Raw genomic sequence first — 18557 nt, 5'->3', positions numbered from 1 at the left:
TTGAGACAAATTTCATGACATGATTTAATAGTTAGGATCACTAATTTTTTTTTAATATAAAATTTAAATGATATTGTACTCTAATTAAGGACAATTGCAAACTAGTAAGTTTGTCGGTGATCCCACAATTATTGTTATGAAAATGTTAATGATTGTGGGTTATTTTTTTTCAAGTTTAAATTGGAACTCTAGAGATCTTAAGAGAATCGTGAGGTATATTATGGATTTCGTTTCAATAATTCAGACTATTTATTTTTGTAAAGTTCTCTGTGTACATCATTCATTAAAAAGCTAAATCAATCTAATAATTGCAACATTTTTTTCATTTTATCGTATTTGTATTTTTAAAAAATAAAAAACAAGTATGTTTGGTTGTGTTTTTATTTATTTTTGTTTTTGTTTTTTCTAAAACATGAGTGCTCTGGGTTGCTAATATAATTATTCACTGCCAAGCACTGGGATACAAGATGCATATACTGCATTGGTTTTGTACTGCATATGTGTGAACCAAACTTTGGAAGAATAATGACATACAAATACAAGAGTAATGACACTGTTATATTATTCTTGTTTCCAAAATTTTCCCAACAATTCTTTATTATATATGTAGTATACGTACAAAAATTTTATAAACATATTCTTTTCCTTGTTACTATAATGGTTTTAATAAGGTGACTAGATTATCTTTGGAGAATTTGATTCACTCTCATCTATAAAGATAGCATGCCAACATACCAATTTGTTGTCAATCAATGTTATTTTTTCGAACATTAAAGGATTTTAAGGTATGGAGCAATAATGTGTATCACTGAGAGCCACAAGGATGAACAAAAATGGATTATGCATTAAGAAAAGAAACATTGCTAATGATAATCATAAACTACTCAACTCAGTTGAATTAAACAATTTACTTATATATATATATATATACTAGCTATATATGCTAAGCTATTTTATTGTATTATGATTGAGAATAGGTTACATTTCTCCTAGATTCTCTTGACTACCCATTATTTATGCATCCTTTTGCTTTCTCTACCTTACTCTATACAAGATGTAGGCACATTCCGCCGTTGCAAGATGATGGGGTACCGCTTCTGTGTCCTTGTGGTTGGAAAGAATACCAACTTATCTTCTTCTGCAGGAACCCAACTGTTACCAAATGCACCCGAATGGGGTTAGTAAATATACAATTGTAAATAAATTGGAAGACGCACAATAAATATGGATTTGAAGATGCAAATTGCGTGTACCTGAAACGAGTGACTAGGTGGTGTAGAAACACTGAGAGTTCAACCCTAGCAAGCTCAGCACCTGGGCACCGCCTTGGCCCTCCTCCGAATGGGGTGAACAAATTTACCGAGTTTGTTGTTCCTGAATTGGTCTGTTTGTCTAATTTTTAGTTAAAACTTCTCATGAATTTACAATAGAGAGACAGGGAGGGCGAGAGGTACCTGCCATCTCCATGGATTGAAAGAGCGAGCATCCTTGAAGTGGTCATGATCCATATGTACAGCCCGGAGCGAAGCAAAAACCTTCCATCCTTTTGGAATTGTGTAACCTGTTTGGATACATGGAAATATTAACAATTTATTGCAAAAATCTAGTACCCTTCTCTACTAATTTGTTTTACGAGCAATACTATAAACCTAGAAAAAATAATCGGAAAATAAAATGTGTGAGCCAGATTTATTCCAAGTATGTCTCACACTAAGCAAATTTGAATTTACACCATATACTTCATTTTTAAGGTATTTTTTTGAGGATATGTAGCATTTTCATTGTTTTATGGTTATTGTTTATTATGTGAATAATTACCTATGTAGTTAGGCTTATGTAGTCCAATAATATTATACAAAAGTGATGTCTAATCTAAGTTATCTAAACATTTTGTGTACACTCATTAGTTATTAAAAAAAAATCAAAAGCAAGAGAGCACATGCTATGCATCACTTTTATGATCAAATTTGAATAATTACCTACATGGCTAAGCCGAGTTTTTGACATAATTCAGGAAGATTACAAGTACCCCTAATGTTGACAAAAAAACGAAAAACGCTCTATAATTCTTCTATTGTTTGGAGTACTCTAGCTATAGATTATATTATGAGTCTCTAAACCGAGCACCCCTTCTCTTTTCTCTTCCCTTCATAAATTCCAAATCCAAACACAACGTTAAGTCATTGAATATTATACACAAACACAAAAGGTATTTATAATCTTAGATGCAAACAATAGAGATGTTTACATGTAGACTCAATATATAACAAAAGCAACTTTGTAGAAGTAAGCAAAAGTGATGTCTAATCCAAGTTATCAAAACATTTTGTTTACTTTTCCACGATTTATAAAAGAAAACCAAAAGCAAGAGCACATGCTATGCATCACTTGTATGATCATTACAACATTCATTTGGAAGTCCACATTGTCATATAATGGGATTTTTTTAGAAAAAAAGAAAAAGAAAAAAATGATTACCTTTGACATCAACATCCGTAATTGCTCGCCTAAATACCCCACTTATTATATTGGCTACTCTTAGAGTTTCATTAACAACCTGCGGAAATTAAAAGTTTTAAACAAAAAGAAACATCAATGACAAAATTAAACTATTGATGATATTTTACTTACACATTGGGTGAATGGCATGGACTTGTAATCGTTCCATTCTAGAGCCTCTAAATTGTCTTTTCTTGCTCTAATCTCATCATGCTCTTCCTGCAAAATTATGAGGACTATAAATGTTAATTAAGAGAGAATTCCAAAACTTGACATTGGTATCACCAAATTTTCTACTTATCATTGAGAAGGCTATGGAGATTTATATATTAAGTCATGGCCGATGCAACTTGTGTATGTGCTTGTATCTTGTGTAAGTGAAATTTTGCTGACAATCTTTGAAGATAAAATTGTTAACCAATCAATTGATGCAAAGGATATTTTTTTATTTTATTTAAAGAAAAAAAATTGGGGGTAAAAGATGCACTTCAAATAGGATCTAATTCCACTCTATTTTGAGTTCATGAAAGTATTGAATCAAAAAATAAAATAAATAAATAAATAAATTTGACGAAAGTAAAAATTAAATTTGTCAAGAAAAATAGAAAATAAGGAAAATATAATTATATATACATACGTATTTTTATGGATAATTAAAACCCTAACAAAATACTAATCTCTATTCCTTTCTTCTTATTTTCTAAACCAACCAAAAAAGAACAAAAAATTACCTTCTTTCATTTTCTCTTCTTCTTTACTTTAAATTTAAGATTCAAGCACACCTTTAGTGATTAATGATAGATTATTTTTTACTACTGTCTACTCTTTTCTTCTCATTTTTGTAAACCAAATAAATTCTTTTGGTATATTCAATATTCAGACATGAATTTTTTTAGTTAAAAAGTCAAAAAGTTACTAAAAAAAACTAAAAAGCCAACAACCCATACTAAAAAGTCAAAGATTTCATTTTCTCTCTACTTTTTGCACATCTTTTCGTAAAAAATCAAAAAGTCATCCCAAACATACTAGTTTTTTTAACATTACATTTTAACCAAAAAAACCAAAAAATTACTAAAAAAACATGTTCCCAAAAGAGGCCCAAACACCACATGAGGTGTAAATAAAGATCTCATGAGTCATAATTAAAACAATATCATAACTAAAGAACAAAATTGGTCATAACTAAATAAGAAAATGACATAATTAGGGATGATCTTTTTCAAGGGATTTGTATAGTAGAATTTCCCTTTTTTGCATTACACAGAAAAACTAGTGTGAAAGTAAGATCAGCAATTTGGATAAAGTATTCTATGAATATCACAGAATACTGGCTTAATGATTTTGTTTTCTTCTTTGGAAGGAATTAAGTCTATGCGCCTCAATGCTCTACACTAATCTTGGTCTCTTTTGTAGTCTTGGTTGGGCACTCAGCCAACCTTGTTTGTAATCTTGTCGTCTTGGTATGCACACGATTGGACTTATCAGTAGGTGCCAACATAGTTGGAATGTACCGCTCAAGCTATGATGCAATCACTACCGGACTTATTTGTAATAAGTTATTGAGTTATCAATAATACTTCATTTTCACTATACAAATTAAAAAAAATAAAAAATAAAACTAAAAAAGAAAATGTCATAATTAAAGAAGAAATGACATAATTATGAATGCATATGGTACACCCCTTCCTCTTTTTTGCCTTGCACATAAAAACTAGTGAAAGTACAGTACAATTGTTGTGCCACATAAGAAAAAACTTACTTTGATAGATGGCAACAAACATCAAATTAAAATTGAGCAAATTACTATCACGTCCCTGAAGTTTGCAAATATTACAATTTGCTCAACATTTTATATAATTACACTGATATTCATTTTAGTAATACTAAAGTAATCAAAACTAATGCAAATAATGGGTAGACACGAAAATAAACAAACATACATTATTTTTTATCCATACAGCTAATAAATTATAGATGAAAAATAATTTTAGAGCAATGTTAAATCTATTTAAAATCTTACTAACAATTCTACTAAAAACCATTCATGTCCAAATATCATTGGATGATTAAACAATTTTTTTTTTTTGACAACCACTTGCATTTTTAGTAAGGTAATTAATATATGTAGAATTATTTATAATTTAACTGTCATGTAAATTAAAGTCTCAAGTGAGACCAGACCACTGTAATTATATAACAAATACGAGACTAATTGTAATTTTTTTTCGAATCATAAAAGACATAAATGTAATTTACCCAATTTAATTTGTTATCCTCTTCAAAACATGACAAATAAGTTTAGAAAAAAACTAAGTATTTAAAAATTATAGTATTTTAATTTTCAATTTTTTATTACCAAAAAGTCAAAAAACTAAAAAGTTACTCAAAAAGTTAAAAGGTTATCATTATTCACAAAAAAATATATTAAAAAATTAATTTTTCACACAAAATTACAACTCAGAATCTGACATGCTCAGCTCTATTGATGCGTTTGTTAAAAAAAATTGCACAATTTGAGTGCAATTTTCACACATTGCTATTCAGCCCGTGAGAGCCCATCACGGGTCCCGTTTTGATAATCTGAACTGTTCAATGTGTAGAACTCTTCGAGTACTATATGTCTGTAAAAAAATCACATTGATCGGATATCGATAACTACATGATCAAATCAGTTTTGTATTAAAAAAAAATTGTATAAAAAAAATATATGGTGTTAATAATTAATGATTGAAAAAAAAAACAAATCTGATCAGATAGCTATCGATATCCGATTAACGTGATTTTTTTCAAGTATATAGTACTCGACGAGTTCTACACATTGAACGGTTCAGATTATCAAAATAGGACCCGTGATGGCCCCCACGAGCTGAACAAAACTGTCCAGTTCTACACACTGGACAGCTCAATTTATTTGATGAAAAGAACAATCCAGAACCTCTTCATTAGACTCTTATTTGATGAGAAGAACAGCTCAATTTATTTTGTTTCATAAACTCCCTAAGGTAAAGGCAAATAATTAAGTAACCCCTTAGTAGTCGTGGAGTAGAATTACGTAATACAATCCATAGTGTTATACTAGGTGATACAAATAAGAAGACATTGGTGATTGATAAGTAACATTGACAAGGGTGTTGATTGACGGGGTGTTGGACCACCAAATAAAAGAAATTTAGCCAAAATCTCTTCATTAGACTCTTATTTAATGAAAATAACAATTCAATTTATTTTGCTTCATAAACTTCCTAAGGTAGAGGCGAATAATTAAGTAACAACAAAGTAAAATATCATTTTTTTTGTAGAACAATATTATCAAACTAACATATTACTGTGAGACAGAGTAACATGTTACTATTTATATCAATTTCGAAGGCAATAATTTTTTTTTTTTAAGAATTTCATAGTCAATATAGATTTTGATGAAAAGATTTTAAAAATACAAATTTTATTAAAAATCGATATTTAAATTAAAAGTTATAGTATTTTAAAGTTTAATATTTTGATAATAGTGGTATGTATAAGAATTTTTAAAAAAAAACTTTTTATACTTATTCTCAATGCATTAAAGTTTTATTATGAAGGAGTTCAACCAAATCCCTAATAAAATTTTTCTATTTTAGCCTTCGTTTGGCATGAGACTAAAATGAGATTGGGTACTAAAATAATTATAAAAAGATAAAATAGGTTAAAAAGTGAAATATCTAAATCATAATTATTTTATTTTTTTCTCTCACAAAAGTCAAAAAATTAAAAAGCCCAACCTAAATGAAATTTTTAATCCCAAATTAAAATAGTGAAAAATTTAAAAAGTCAAGCAACTAACCAACTTTCAAAATCAAGCCTTAGGCCTTGTTTGGGAAAAGTTATTAATTGACTTTTTAAGCTAAAATTTACAAAAAGACAAAATAATTAATAAGACAAAATGTCACATCAAATCCATAATTATTTTACTTTTTCTCTCACAAATATCACATTTAATTACAAACAAATCTAACTATCTTTTCAAACATAAAATTTTTAACCTCCTAAAATATCCTCCTAAAATAACAAACTTTTCAAAAAAGGCCTTGATAACCATAGGTTCGAGGAACTGCCCACGAAATGCATAAACTACACGACGTGGCAAGTTCGTGGACCCCATTGACACTTAAGCCCACACGTTTCGGCATCATTAGAGGGTATTATCGTCAATTTAATAGGCGTGCGTGCGGTCTGTTACTTTTATTAAAGAAGGGGTGGCATCATATTGTCCGGTTCTTAAAACCACGAATGTTTTGTTTCTCTAAGCATTATAGTTTGACTTTAAGGATCTGAAGCTATAGTACTTTGTTTGGGCTACTTTTGTCCACAGAACATACTCATAACCATTTCCCAACTACCACCACACTTCCCTAGGTACTCCCCAGTCACACATGCATTGTTCTAAGGGCATTTTTGTCTTTTTAACCAACCCAAATCTAAAACTGGAAGAAAATTTCATATGCTCTCATTTAAAGTTTATATATATATATATATATTTATGACAAAAATTAAAGTTATATAATAATTGTAATATTATTATTTTACTATATTTATTTTTAAAAAATTTAAAAAACATATTTACCATTCATTTTTTCAAAGACTAAAGGAAAAAAATATTTTACAATTATCTTGAACTAATTTTTTTCATTAAAAATATTACAAAATAAATTATTCAAATAATTAAAACCGAATCCATGGCAAACTCCCGCACCCCGAAGCTCAAAAAAGCCCAATCCAATTCGATAATCACATAAAAAAAATTTCGGTCTCACGCTATACACACCATAAAGTTCTTCAAAAAAAAAAAATCACACCATAAAGAGATTATTCTTCATAAAATATGAACTCGTCACTCCATAAAATACTGCCACATAATAGTCATATGATTTTACTATATTTACTTTTAAAAAAATAAACTAAATATTCTAAAAATCATATAATTTGTTTATTTCTTTCTAGACAAATATGGTGAAGTATAATTATTATATTAATTAAACTTTTAACAAATAATTTACAAGAGATAACCAATCAAATCAATAAATAGACCCAAATCCTACTGGATGGTCCAGTCGCACCATTAAATACCCCAATAAAATAGAAAATGCTATAGGTACAAAATTTTCTGATAAATAAATGATCAGATGTCTCATACGAGTGTGAGTCTATAAAATTGCAGACCCTATACTCATGTAAGATATTTAGTCATTTATTTAGTAAAAATTTTGATATTCCTAACATTATCCCAATAAAATACAAGGTATTGTCGATTCAAGTAAACTAGCAATTGGGACATAATATGCAACTTGAAAAAACTATTCAAGAAATTGTACAAAAAAAACCTAGCCAAGACATTATCATCAAAAAATATAAAACATGTGAATTAAATATATTCCACATGTAATCTAATGTGATATTAAATTTAAATCTACACCATATATATTTTTTGAACTCCTATATAAGTTACGGATAATAAAAATTTTAATAAGAAAAATGATATACAAACATAAATTACGTACCAAAAAAAAAAAAAACAATACTAGAGACCTCAAAAATTCTATCAAATGTCTCACACGGGTGTAAAATCCACATGAGTCTCACACCTATATTAAGACATTTGATAAAATTTTTAGGGTCTATCATTTTTGAGAAAAAAATCCAAACTAGTGAGTCAATAGCAATTTTGAAATAAAATCACTTTAATAGGCTTTAATTGAATGAATATTAATTTGACATTTATGTATAATTTTTTTTATTTGTATATTATGACTCATTTCATAAATACTTTAGAAAAATATTATTGACATAACATTTTTATATATAATTTAGCATTAAAATAATCTAGCAATAGTATTTTTGTACTTAAATGCTATTTAAATAAAATCTTTGCATTAAAAGAATAAGTTCAAACGTAATCTTCACACATCTTCACTCTATTTGGTTTGGGGCTTCCAATACCCGTTGTTAACCGATTGATACTGTCCAAATTGAATATATCAATTCGTTACCCAATACGGCTATTGAGAGTGGTACCGAAAACAATTGAAAATGAATAATGCTATATGCACTAATTAGTATCAATTGATGATATGACATAATTTAAATTTTTTTTTATATTTGTAATGTGATTAATGAATAGAATCAACAATAATATCATAATTAGTGTTGGTACGTTAATTGATATATGTAATACAATTGGACAGACGAGAGAAAGAGAAAAAAACGGACCTTGAGCTGGGCCAAAGCGAGGGGTGTCTCAGTGAGGAACTTGACGGCGAGAGTCATGATGGTGGAGGTTGTTTCATACCCTGCGACCAGCAAAGCCACCAAGAAATCCACTATCTCCTCGTCGGAGAACCCGCCTCCGCCACCCTCCTCGTCCATCAGTGCCCCCAACATGTCATTCTTTCTCTCTCCTCTCTCACTACTCTCTCTCCTCCTTTCCCTCACCACCAAGCTCAACGCCTCCGCCACCTTGCTTCTCGCCTTCAAAAACCCACAAAAATTAATCATTAATACCAAAAACTCATACAACTTCAACTTCAACTTTCATTCTCACAAACCAAACAGACCGTGGTTACTTTTAGAGACAAAGAAAACCAGGAATTGGCTAATTATGCTTTTGTATCTCTTCACATTTATCAAAATTTTAATTTAATTTAATTTAATTTCTTTACATTAAATTTAATTGTTTACATTTTAAATCAAGTTAAACTAGACATTAATAAAGTGTACGGAACTTGTGAGTGAGCTCTTCACATATTTCTCATCTCTACCATCTTTGTATTTTTATAAAAATTTTGCTTTAATTTCTTTATTTTTAATATTTGTCAATCTCATTAATATTACATGGACTATAACTTTTAAAGTCCAAAATGTTGACTATAATATAATTGAGTCACGTTAGAAACTTCAAATAAATTATCAAATGAAATGTCTAAAATATAACAATAAAACTAGGGTCTCAGAAATTTGGAATCCAGAATTAGCCAAAAATAGATATGTGCAGTGGAAATTAAATTGATAAAGTATGGAGTCCACATATAAAATGAATATGAATTATTGATCTGAATAATTTATGAATTTTTATGTCTGAATCCATAGTATTATTGAAAATATAATTGAGTAATATTAGAGATCTTATTCACCCAAAAAAATATTAGAGATCTTAAATAAAAATATTCTACACAACATCAACATAATTGTGGGGCTCACACCACACTGAACCCACATAGATCAGTAGAATAATTAATATTAAGTAGACATGTTCAGTTTTAATCACGATTATTTTATTTAAATCACATCATTTTCTGTCAACTCATATTTTACTTTTTTTATACTAATATAACACTTCCCAAACCACTCCTAAATAATATCTAAAAGACAAGCAATTATTCATTATGTCACTAATCAATCTATCATTCATTTGTGTGGAACTCACGTGAAATGAAACATATTTATTTGTGTGGAAACCACATGAAATCAAACGAATGGCTTCTATTTAGTTATGGCAGATGGGGGTATTAAATAATTTTTCCAAAAGGGCACTTCCTTAAAAACAAGAAAGAATTGTAAGAATAAAAACAAGAACATACTTGGATGGCCCTGCGATAGGTGGAGGAGAAGAGGGGGAGAGGAATGGTGAAAAAGCCTTCAATGACGAGCATGTACTCCTTCCTTAGGCTCTCTGTCCACTCACATGGATCGAAGCTCATTAGCTGCTTCACTGTTAACTCAAATGTAATCTGCACAATCCAATAATCATTTATCACTCTCTTAATAGACTAATTAATTATATATTTTTTAATAGAACCTTCTAAGAATAAGCTGACCAAATATAAGAAAAGAAAAGAAAGAGCCAAAAAGCATGAAGTATGGACAAATACTCATATCTCTCTCTCTCTCTCTCTCTCTCTCTCTCTCTCTCACACACACACACACACACACACACACACACACACACACACACACACACACACACACACACACACACACACACACAGCCTATATGTTTTCATGCTAATAAAGCATGATATATATATAAGCCTATATGTTTTCATGCTAATAAAGCATGATATATATATATATAGAAAATAAAATTAATATAGAATGATATCTACAAATTAAAGACGCATAAAGTGGGTTTATATTTTCAGAAATAATGTTTTAAATTTGGTATGAAAATTATGTAAAAATATGTGTGAAGAGAAAGGAAAGAATAAACTCATTTTATGGCTAATAATAATCAACAATGTTAGGTAGCTCAAAATTTTATGACTCAAATGCTCAAATCACTCAAAACGACGTTGTTTTGACAGATTTTTCGTGTAAAACGACGTCGTTTTGACAGATTTAAGCCATTTGAACCACAAAATTTTGGACTACCAAACATTTTCCAATAATAATTATAGAGAACATTAATATATATATTGTGGTGTTTTGAAAAATTGATAAAAAAATTAACTTTTTGACTTTTTTTTTTATGACTTTTTGGGCCAAAAAAACAGGTTTATTTTTTGCTTTTTTTTTTGTAACTTTTTGTGTAAAAAAGTTAAAAAAACAAAAAAAATTGACTTTTTTTTTTAGCTTCTTCCAAAAGACGCCATCGTGCTAACGTGCACCGTAAAAAAAAGCATGGAAATCTGACTCATCCTTAAATTCTCTAACGTGAATCATACCCACCATTTACCACACGCCATGAAAATGAAATGAATCCCTGCTAACATGCACCGACTAAACTAAATTGCGCCTCATGAAGTTGAAAATTGATTATTTTAATAATTTTTTTTTTATATTTAATAAAAAAATGTATAAAATTTACTGTTTTGTTTCATTTTTTTTGAATTTAATTTTTTAAAAATTAATTTATTTTATTTTTAATATATATTTTTAAAATTTTAAGTGATTTTTTTATATACCTTACTTACACCTATTTAAAAAGTAAAATATTTATAAAAAAATAATTTTAAAAAATCAATAAATATACAAAATATGAAAATGTATTAATTTTTTGTATTTTTCTTTTTATATTTTTGGTATTTAGTGAATTCTTTTAAAAATAAAATTCATAAATATTATATTTTTAAAATATATTTATATTGAGTGTGTAAAAATTAAAAATATATATATTTAAAATATTAAAAAAATTAATGAAAACAAAAATTACGAGAAATAAAGGGTATGTTTGGTTTGTGTTTGAGAGATGTGTTTTAGAGATAAAAAGTACGAAACATGTTTGGTTTTGTTTTTTTTAAAAGATGTTTTGGAAAATTATTTTGAGATAGAGTTTTGGAAAAAGTGATTGATTTGATATGTGTGAGAGAGAGATTTGTTTTGAAAACTTGTTTGGTTTACAAGTTTTGAGAAATTTTTTTGAGAAAATTTGTTTGGTTTGATTATTTTTGAAAACTTATTTGTAGAGAAAATTTCCCAAAATTTTTTCAGAAAATCAAACCAAACGAGCCCAAAAATTTTCAATTTTTCAAAAAATAATCTTTCAATTCTGCAACTTTTCAACTAAAAATAAAGTCCGAAAACAGGCGTGAGTGTAAAGTAAATCAATCAACCTCCGGTTCATGACCGAGTTGACTCAGATGAGCTTTCATTATTATTTACCTTCTTGGCCTCTTCCATGAGCAAAACCCGGTCGGTCCAGGACTCCAAGTTGAGCCGAACCAACCGGTCGATATCAAGCATCAAATGGTCTCTGATGATTGAAGAATTAGCGAAACTCATAGTGAGAGAATGCATTCTCTTGTGAAGACTCCCTTTCATGAGCAAAAGCGAGTGCCTTCCGAGCAGGTTCGAGATCGAACCGGGGTAACTCGACTCGAACAGCTTGCCTTCGTTCTGGAGGATGAACCGGTTGGTTTCCGGGTCAGCGGAGAACACGGTCGGTTCGCCGAACACGTGGGTCGTGAAGATGGGTCCGAACCGGGAAACCCGGTCGTCGATGAAGGGATCTGGATTTTCGGACTTGTAGGCGGAGATGAGGTGGAGGGTCTCGCCGAGGAAGGGGAGACCGAGGGTGCCCGGAGGGAGGCGGAGGTGGCGGCGCGTGATGATGGAGGAGCGGAGGAGGACGAAGATTAGGAGAGAGAGGGAGGAGGAGAGGAGGAGGTAGAGAGAGAAAGTGATGGAGTCCATGATGAAGTTAGAGAGAGAGAGAGAGGGAGAGAGGGCTGGGAGGCTTAATGGAGCACACGGGTGGGTTATCTGCAACTAAAGAATCTAATAGGGTCGGAAGAAATGATGTCGGATATCTATCTATGGCTGGTCTGGGAAGTGGCTATTTTAGTAAGTTATTTTAGTCTTTGATTATTTTAGTAGGTTAAAATTTTTGTGTTTAGGAAAATAATTAGATTTTTTTATAGTTGGATGTGATGTTTGTGAGAGAAAAAGTGAAATGATTATGGGTTTAATGTGATATTTTGTCTTATTAACTATTTTAGCCTATTTTATCCTTATGTGATTTTTAGCCTAAACTAGGCTATTTTTTCTTCTTTCCAAACACCCCCCCTCTCTCTCTCTCTCTCTCTCAACACAAGAAAAATTATTCAGTCGGTATGGTTTGAGTTTTTTGGATTAAATTTTTTAAAAATTGAGTTTTTTAGTTTTTGTATTTTTTTATTTTTAGCGAATATTTTTTAAATTTTAAATATTTTTTATTTTTTTAGATGCACCTTAGTTAGATGTATCTAAAAAGTAAAAAATTTGTGAAAAAATATTTTAAAAAATTAACAAATACATAGAAATACAAAAATATACTGAATTCTTATATTTTTTTTATATTTTTAGTATTTAATGAATTTTTAAAAGATTTTTTTACTTTTTTGGGTATATTTATAGTAGGTGTGTATAAAAAATAAAAAAAAAATTGCTTAAAATATTAAAAAATTCAGTAAAAATAAAAAAATACGGAAAATAAAAAAATAAAATTTTCTGAAAAGTGTTTTCTAAAAAAAAAAGCAAGCTGATTTTTTTTTTTCAAAAATAACTGAGAGCATTAAAAGTGGTGGTCTAATTGTACTAATGCCTTATTTATTTATGAAAAATGCTAGAGATCTCAAATTTTCTACCAAATAAATCACATGGGTGTGGAGTGCGGACCCCACACCCATGTGAGACATTTGGTCATTTATTTGGTAGAAAATTTGGTGTCCCTAGCATTACCCAAGAGATTACTAAAGGAAGTACTAATGATGTGGCAGTGGACCCCGCCCACTTTCTCTGCCTTGTATTTATTTTTTTATTATTTTTTTTGTCATTTTCAATATATTAATACTATTAATAATATATTTTTTAGTGGTCTAAACCATTGTTATTTTTTTTTAGGAGTTTTCTTAAGTGTGCAAGTGCACACCATGTGCCACTTACACAAAAAATGTAAGTGTAAGGTGTAAGTATAAGTATAAGGTGTAAGTGTAAGGTGTAAGTGTAAGGTGTAAGGTGTAAGTGGGTTGCACATGGTGTGCAACCTCAAAAAAGGTGTAAGTGTAAGGTTTAATTTTTTATAAAAGATGTAAGTGGAAGGTGTAAGAGTAAGGTATAAGGTGTAAGGTGTAAGTTGCACACCATAACCAAACCCTTTTTTTTTAATAGTGTTGCTCAGTACAAATATAAAAGGGTAAAGATATACTGTAGGCGATGATGGCTTTTATAAGGTTAGATAAGGTACTGTTTGGATTTAGATCCTCTTTTTATGGTTAAAATTTAAGGCTGTTTTTGGATAAGCTCTTTAAATACATTTTTATTCATTGATTTCGGTATAGTATTTGTTTTGAGTTTTAAAATTATAATTTCACATTTATTTTTTAAAATTCTTTTCTAGGTCGGAAAATTTGATTAATCCAGATGTCTAGCTTGTTGATCGAAATAATGTTTGGTTTTTTTTTTTTTTTTTCATCTGTTATTTTTATATTTTAAATAAGAAATATTTTCAAAATTTTTTAAATTTTTTTTATGAGTTTTAAATAGGATTTTGGATTATGTGTTTGATTATGAGTTGTACGTTTTTAAATTAAATTTTATCTGTCACATCATTCATTTCAAACTCAATTCAAAATTCTTTTCAAAACTCATAACTAAACAAATTTTCTACACTCAAATCATAATTTCAAAACTTACAAACTCAAAATACAACTCTATTCTCAAATCATATTTAGAAAAATCTACCAAACGCTACCTAAATTTTTATTCCAAGGCATATAATTGCAAAAAAAAAAAAAATATTAGTAAAAAATTTAAAATTAATGGGCCGGTTTATGAATATCACATTAATTTGTTGGGGGAGTTACGAGCCGGTCCTATGGACTAGTTTTATTATCTAGCAGGCTCTATTCAAAAAAATTAAATAGTATTTTTCATTTTTACTCCTAGAGTTAACATTGCAACCCAACATCTGACCACCGTCTTCGTGAGAAACACACAGACACTGATTAATGTTATCAATATTTACTAAGCCACTTAAATTATTTAGGAATTTTTATTGATAAAACTCATTTAGAAGTGTTCTAACTCAAAAAGTCTATGAAGGAATTTTTTAACCCACTTAATCCCATGTATTTATACTTTTATTCCATAAAGTCATTTTTCTTGATTTACATTAATTTCTTAGACTCTTATACCCTTTTATTTAATGTTGATATTTAATGTTGGGGGAGGAGAGAGAATGGAAAGGACTAAGGCATAGGAAATTTCATACACAAATTAAATAACATTGATGTTATTGTTTTATATTATTATATAATATGAATATATTTTTAATTGAAAACACATTAAAAATAATATGAATATTCTTTCTCATCTGATGTGAATATATTTTTAATTGACAACACATTAAAAATAATGTAAACATTCTCTCTCATCTTATATGAACATTCACATTTACATTCACGTCATTACATATAGTTATGTTTTATATTCAAATGAAAGTTGAGGCTTGTGGTTGTTTAATTTGATGCAATGTTGATGTGAACCTTAACATCACATTTATCACAATGTCATCTGATGTGAACATTCAAGTCATCTGATGTCAACATTTTCATTCACGTCATCTAATGTGAATATTCGCATCATCACGTACAGTCAACATTTGACAATCAATAAAAAAATCATGTTTAATTTTTTGTGTGTAATATATATCAACATTAAATAGTGGTGTGTAGTTAATGTATTTTTTTTGCAGTGAAGATATGGGGAATAGGAATGGTCATGGGAACTACCAAAACATAATGACAATCAACATTAAATATCAATATTAATGAGGGTAAGAGAAATTGAGGGTGTTTTGGTCTTCTTACTTTAAATAAGACTTAATGGAATGGTCAAAAAGAATATGAGTTAGATGGAATAAAACTCTTAGAAATGGAATTTATCAAAAAAGCTCCCAACTTATTCTTTCTCACTCTCATACTCACAGATATACACACTCACTCCCTAATTCACAAAAACACATCCACACACTTACTAATTCACAAAAACAAATTTACAATAATTTAGCAATGATAAATTTATCACTGATAAAATATTATCAGTGATAAATTTCATCCTTACATACATGTACACTTACTTACTAATTCACAAAAACAAATTTACAAAAATTCAAATAAATTTGTCACTAGTTTAAACAAATTTATCACTGGTTTAAACAGATTTATCACTAGGATCTTCTCTAATATACAGAGAGAGAGAGAGAAAGAAGACCCGCGGGAAAGAGCCTAGATCCTAGATTTATAGGTGGAGGCAACGACGACTATAGAGGTGGAGGCGGCAGTTGTCGGCAACGATGGTAGAGGTGTAGGCAAAGACGTTGGTGACGATGGAAACAATGGTGAAAGTGGAAGAAAATGCCAGTTGAGGTCGCCAGCAATGACAACAGTAGAGGCGGCGGTGGTCAGCAACGGTGGAGATGGCAATGGCGATGGCGATGGCGATGGCGATGGCGATGGCGATGGCGATGGCAATGGTCGTTGGTGGAGAAATGTGCATAGAGAGAGAGAGAGAGAGAGAGAGAGAGAGAAAGAGAGAGCTTTTTTTTTTCATTTTTTATCTCTGAATCTGATTATAAAAACATAAGAGCAAAAATGGAATAAATAAAAATGTTCAAGACCTATAAGTATAAGAGTCTCCATTAAGGACATGTTGGGTAATAATGCTTGAAAATAGGACTGGCCCGTAAAAACCCCCATGTATCCAATCTAAAATAAAAAATAAAAAAATTGTTTAAATAGGATTGAGCAGTTGATCCAGTGGTCTATGTATCTATTTTTTGATATAGTAGTAGGGCTGCAAATGAACCAAGCTGTTCATGAACAAGCTCGGCTCGGCTCGTTAAGGGCTCGGCTCGGCTCAGCTCGTTTAGTAAACGAGCCGAGTTCTAGTTCGAATATTAGGCTCGTTTAGTAAACGAGCCGAGCTTGAGGTCATATAAGTTCGGCTCGTTTATCTTTATTTAAATTATATAATAAATATATTATTTATATATTAAATAATAATATAAATACATTTTTTATATATTAAATAATATAAATAATATTAAAAAAAATTTATCGAGCCGAATCGAGCTCGAGCTTCATTAAAATTAACGAGCTGAGCTCGAGCCCAGTTCCTTATCGAGCCGAGCTCGAGCTCAATAAACGAGCTCGATAAGTAAACAAGCCGAGCTCGAGCTCGGCAAAGCTCAGCTCAGCTCGGTTCGTTTGCAGCCCTATATAGCAGGTTGTCAAAGGTTCAAGATTCGTATTCGACAGAATGAATGTGACACTTTTGTTATAATTTAATTTAATAATCTCCTAACATCTTATCGTATGGCAAAAATGAAAACAGAAAAGCTAAGTGTAGAGAAATGGTGCACGGAGTCAGTCATAGTAGGACCTACATGTAGGACCTACGCTTGGTGTGTAGGACCCACATGTAGAACTCACATGTTGGAACCACTGTTTTTTTCTTTTCTATGACTGATTATGTGCACCATTTCTGTATTTGTAACAGATATCAAAAAAAATTGTTTTAATAATTTTGAATAAAATAGATTGATAATAATTATTTTATATTCAAAACCTTTTCTTTTGACCAAATTACATCAATGATCAAAGTTTTTCACCATTTCATTTAATTATTTTATTTTATGTCTAATAAGATCAAACAAAACAGTCGTGTAATTTTTTTATTTTTTTTGGGTACAAATACAATAGGTAAAGTGAATTGCTCTTCAGCAATATGGAGAGAGAGAAATGCAATCTACCACTCCACAGCACGGACATTTTATATTAAAAATGCTAGATATCAAAAAGAATTATCAAATTATATTTAGTATTTGATAAAAAATTTGATAATTTTCTTGAGGTATTGCTCTTTTATATTGGAATTTGATGGATCAGCCACTTTTGTGTGATTGATGAAGCTCATTTCAAAGTTTATTTTAATAATTCGAATCACTCGTTTTCTAAGATATATCAAATAAAACATATACTTATAATAAATAAATTATTTAAATTATCAAAATAAGTCTCATTAGCTATACAAGTGGCTGCTATGTGGGGCATGCACAACAGCTCTCCCAATTCTGTTATTTTATTAATTTGAAATCTCTATCACAGAGAATGTGTCCAAGAATAATTTAATACAAGATTACAATGGGAATTAGTGTTTAATTCTCAACAAAGATCTGGTGGCCCCTCAGAAGCTAAAGTGTGTTTTCTCAATTTCACCAAAAAAAAAAATAAAAAAATATTTGGATACTTGTTATTAGAATTGAATCAACTATGGACTTTATATAGCTTCTATGTGCCTAAAATTCACGTCAAAATCAGTTGGTGTCATAATGTTTGCTCATTGTAGAAGATACAAGTAGTACGGTAGTCATTTTACTGTAAAGGTACCTGATTTTTCGAACCGTATCTTTGAATTTTAAATATAAAAGAAATTATTAAGAAAATTGGAAAATAATTTTTTTCTTTATATTTTTATTCAATTTTTTCCTCTATAAATTTAAAATTCAAACATGACATAAAATCTTCTTTATTAATGTCATTATTGACACA

The 18557-nt window shown here is 29.7% G+C and overlaps 1 protein-coding gene across 1 annotated transcript; it reads right to left on the bottom strand.

Moving 5' to 3' along the window:
• Positions 1-824: 824 nt before the first annotated feature.
• On the bottom strand, positions 825-12775 carry CPD (Cytochrome P450 superfamily protein). The gene is made up of 8 exons (XM_028248406.2): positions 12130-12775; positions 10110-10259; positions 8743-9000; positions 2632-2718; positions 2479-2557; positions 1455-1561; positions 1254-1384; positions 825-1152 (listed from the first exon to the last, which is right to left on the bottom strand). The coding sequence occupies exons 1-8, from the start codon at positions 12658-12660 to the stop codon at positions 1041-1043; spliced, it is 1455 nt and encodes a 484-aa protein (XP_028104207.2). The 5' UTR covers positions 12661-12775; the 3' UTR covers positions 825-1040.
• Between the last annotated feature and the right edge of the window lie 5782 nt (positions 12776-18557).

This window comes from Camellia sinensis, chromosome 1 (assembly GCF_055761805.1).
Source record: "Camellia sinensis isolate YWXY chromosome 1, ASM5576180v1, whole genome shotgun sequence".
In the NCBI taxonomy this organism is placed as follows: Eukaryota; Viridiplantae; Streptophyta; class Magnoliopsida; order Ericales; family Theaceae; genus Camellia; species Camellia sinensis.
This window is presented reverse-complemented; position numbering and strand designations above follow the sequence as displayed.

What these genes read in the sequence shown, in the direction of transcription:
- CPD (XM_028248406.2), bottom strand. Translation starts at nt 12,660, where the DNA reads ATGGACTCCATCACTTTCTCTCTCTACCTCCTCCTCTCCTCCTCCCTC. An exon ending in CCTATCGCAGGGCCATCCAA is followed by an intron (nt 9,001 to 10,109) that starts GTATGTTCTTGT and finishes GGGTTTTTGAAG; the next exon opens with GCGAGAAGCAAGGTGGCGGA. An exon ending in CACCTAGTCACTCGTTTCAG is followed by an intron (nt 1,153 to 1,253) that starts GTACACGCAATT and finishes ATTTGGTAACAG; the next exon opens with TTGGGTTCCTGCAGAAGAAG.